The following is a 1,440-nucleotide window of genomic DNA, read 5'->3' as shown; positions in this document are numbered from 1 at the left end:
GAGGGTGGGGGGGGAGGCCGGGATGCGCCCGCCGATCCAGACAGAGTATTTGCGCTCAGGCGGGGCGATGATCTGTGGGAGGAAAGCGGTGCAGGGTCAGAGCGGCCGGGGCCTTCTCCTGCCGGGGCCAGCGGGCGCCGCCACAGGACAACGGGAGCGTTTCTTACCTTGATCTTCATCGTGCTGGGCGCCAGGGCTGTGATCTCCTTCTGCATCCTGTCGGCGATGCCAGGGTACATGGTGGTGCCTCCGGACAGCACCGTGTTGGCGTACAGGTCCTTCCTGATGTCCACGTCGCACTTCATGATGGAGTTGAAAGTGGTCTCATGGATGCCGCAGGACTCCATGCCTGGGGAGGAAGGGAAACAAGAAGTGTCACCAGCTGGTGAGCAGCCACGCAGCGCCTGGCTTTGGTCACACCGAGCCCACGCCAGAGGCAAGCCTGGGGGTACAGCCCAGCCCACACCTACCCAGGAAGGAGGGCTGGAAGAGGGCTTCTGGACACCTGAACCTCTCGTTGCCGATGGTGATCACCTGGCCATCAGGCAGCTCATAGCTCTTCTCCAGGGAGGAGGAAGAGGCAGCCGTGGCCATCTCCTGCTCGAAGTCCAGGGCGACATAGCACAGCTTCTCCTTTATGTCACGGACGATTTCCCTTTCGGCTGTGGTGGTGAAGCTGTAGCCTCTTTCCGTCAGGATCTTCATGAGGTAGTCTGTCAGGTCACGGCCAGCCAAGTCCAGGCGCAGGATGGCGTGGGGCAGAGCATAACCCTCGTAGATGGGCACGGTGTGGGTGACACCATCCCCGGAGTCCATAACAATACCAGTGGTACGACCGGAGGCGTACAGGGACAGCACGGCCTGGATGGCCACGTACATGGCCGGGGTGTTGAAGGTCTCAAACATGATCTGGGAGGAAGAAGGGGGAGGGAAATAATAAATCAATTAGTGACAAGTAACATGCCATGTCACTCGCACCCATGTTAGAACACACATGCTGACATGCAAAAAAAAAAATCAGTGTGTGAAGGGAAAAAAGCAAAGAATGCAGGCAGAAACACAAACGAAAGAAACCTGAGGCGTCAGGGAAGAAATGCCAGGAGTACAGAACCCTGAAAACGTCGGAGACAAAAGAAAAAAAGAAAAAAAGAAAAACAACTCAGGTTTAAGATGCCGTAACAAAGGGAGGTTTGTGAATGAGACGCAAGCGCAAGGGGCGGCCACCGCGCCAGTACCTGCGTCATCTTCTCCCTGTTGGCCTTGGGGTTGAGGGGAGCCTCTGTGAGCAGCACGGGGTGCTCCTCGGGAGCCACGCGCAGCTCGTTGTAGAAGGTGTGGTGCCAGATCTTCTCCATGTCATCCCAGTTGGTGACAATGCCGTGCTCGATGGGGTACTTCAGGGTGAGGATCCCCCTCTTGCTCTGGGCCTCGTCCCCCACG

The 1,440-nt window shown here is 57.6% G+C and overlaps 1 protein-coding gene across 1 annotated transcript in view; it reads right to left on the bottom strand.

Moving 5' to 3' along the window:
* LOC104132656 (actin) overlaps nucleotides 1-1,436 on the bottom strand; it is a gene marked incomplete at its 5' end in the record, with an annotated part of 8,191 nt that extends 6,755 nt beyond the window's left edge. Inside the window, 4 exons of the mRNA XM_035901657.1 lie at nucleotides 7-72; nucleotides 168-349; nucleotides 471-909; nucleotides 1,236-1,436. Coding sequence (XP_035757550.1) covers nucleotides 7-72; nucleotides 168-349; nucleotides 471-909; nucleotides 1,236-1,436 — 888 coding nt within the window. The remainder of the gene's footprint in view (nucleotides 1-6; nucleotides 73-167; nucleotides 350-470; nucleotides 910-1,235) is intronic.
* Between the last annotated feature and the right edge of the window lie 4 nt (nucleotides 1,437-1,440).

The sequence above is a fragment of the Egretta garzetta genome, unplaced genomic scaffold (genome assembly GCF_000687185.1).
Source record: "Egretta garzetta isolate BGI_Z169 unplaced genomic scaffold, ASM68718v1 scaffold1341, whole genome shotgun sequence".
NCBI classification, from domain to species: domain Eukaryota; kingdom Metazoa; phylum Chordata; class Aves; order Pelecaniformes; family Ardeidae; genus Egretta; species Egretta garzetta.
The sequence above is the reverse complement of the archived record's forward strand: the minus strand, read 5'-3'. Positions and strand labels throughout refer to the sequence as shown.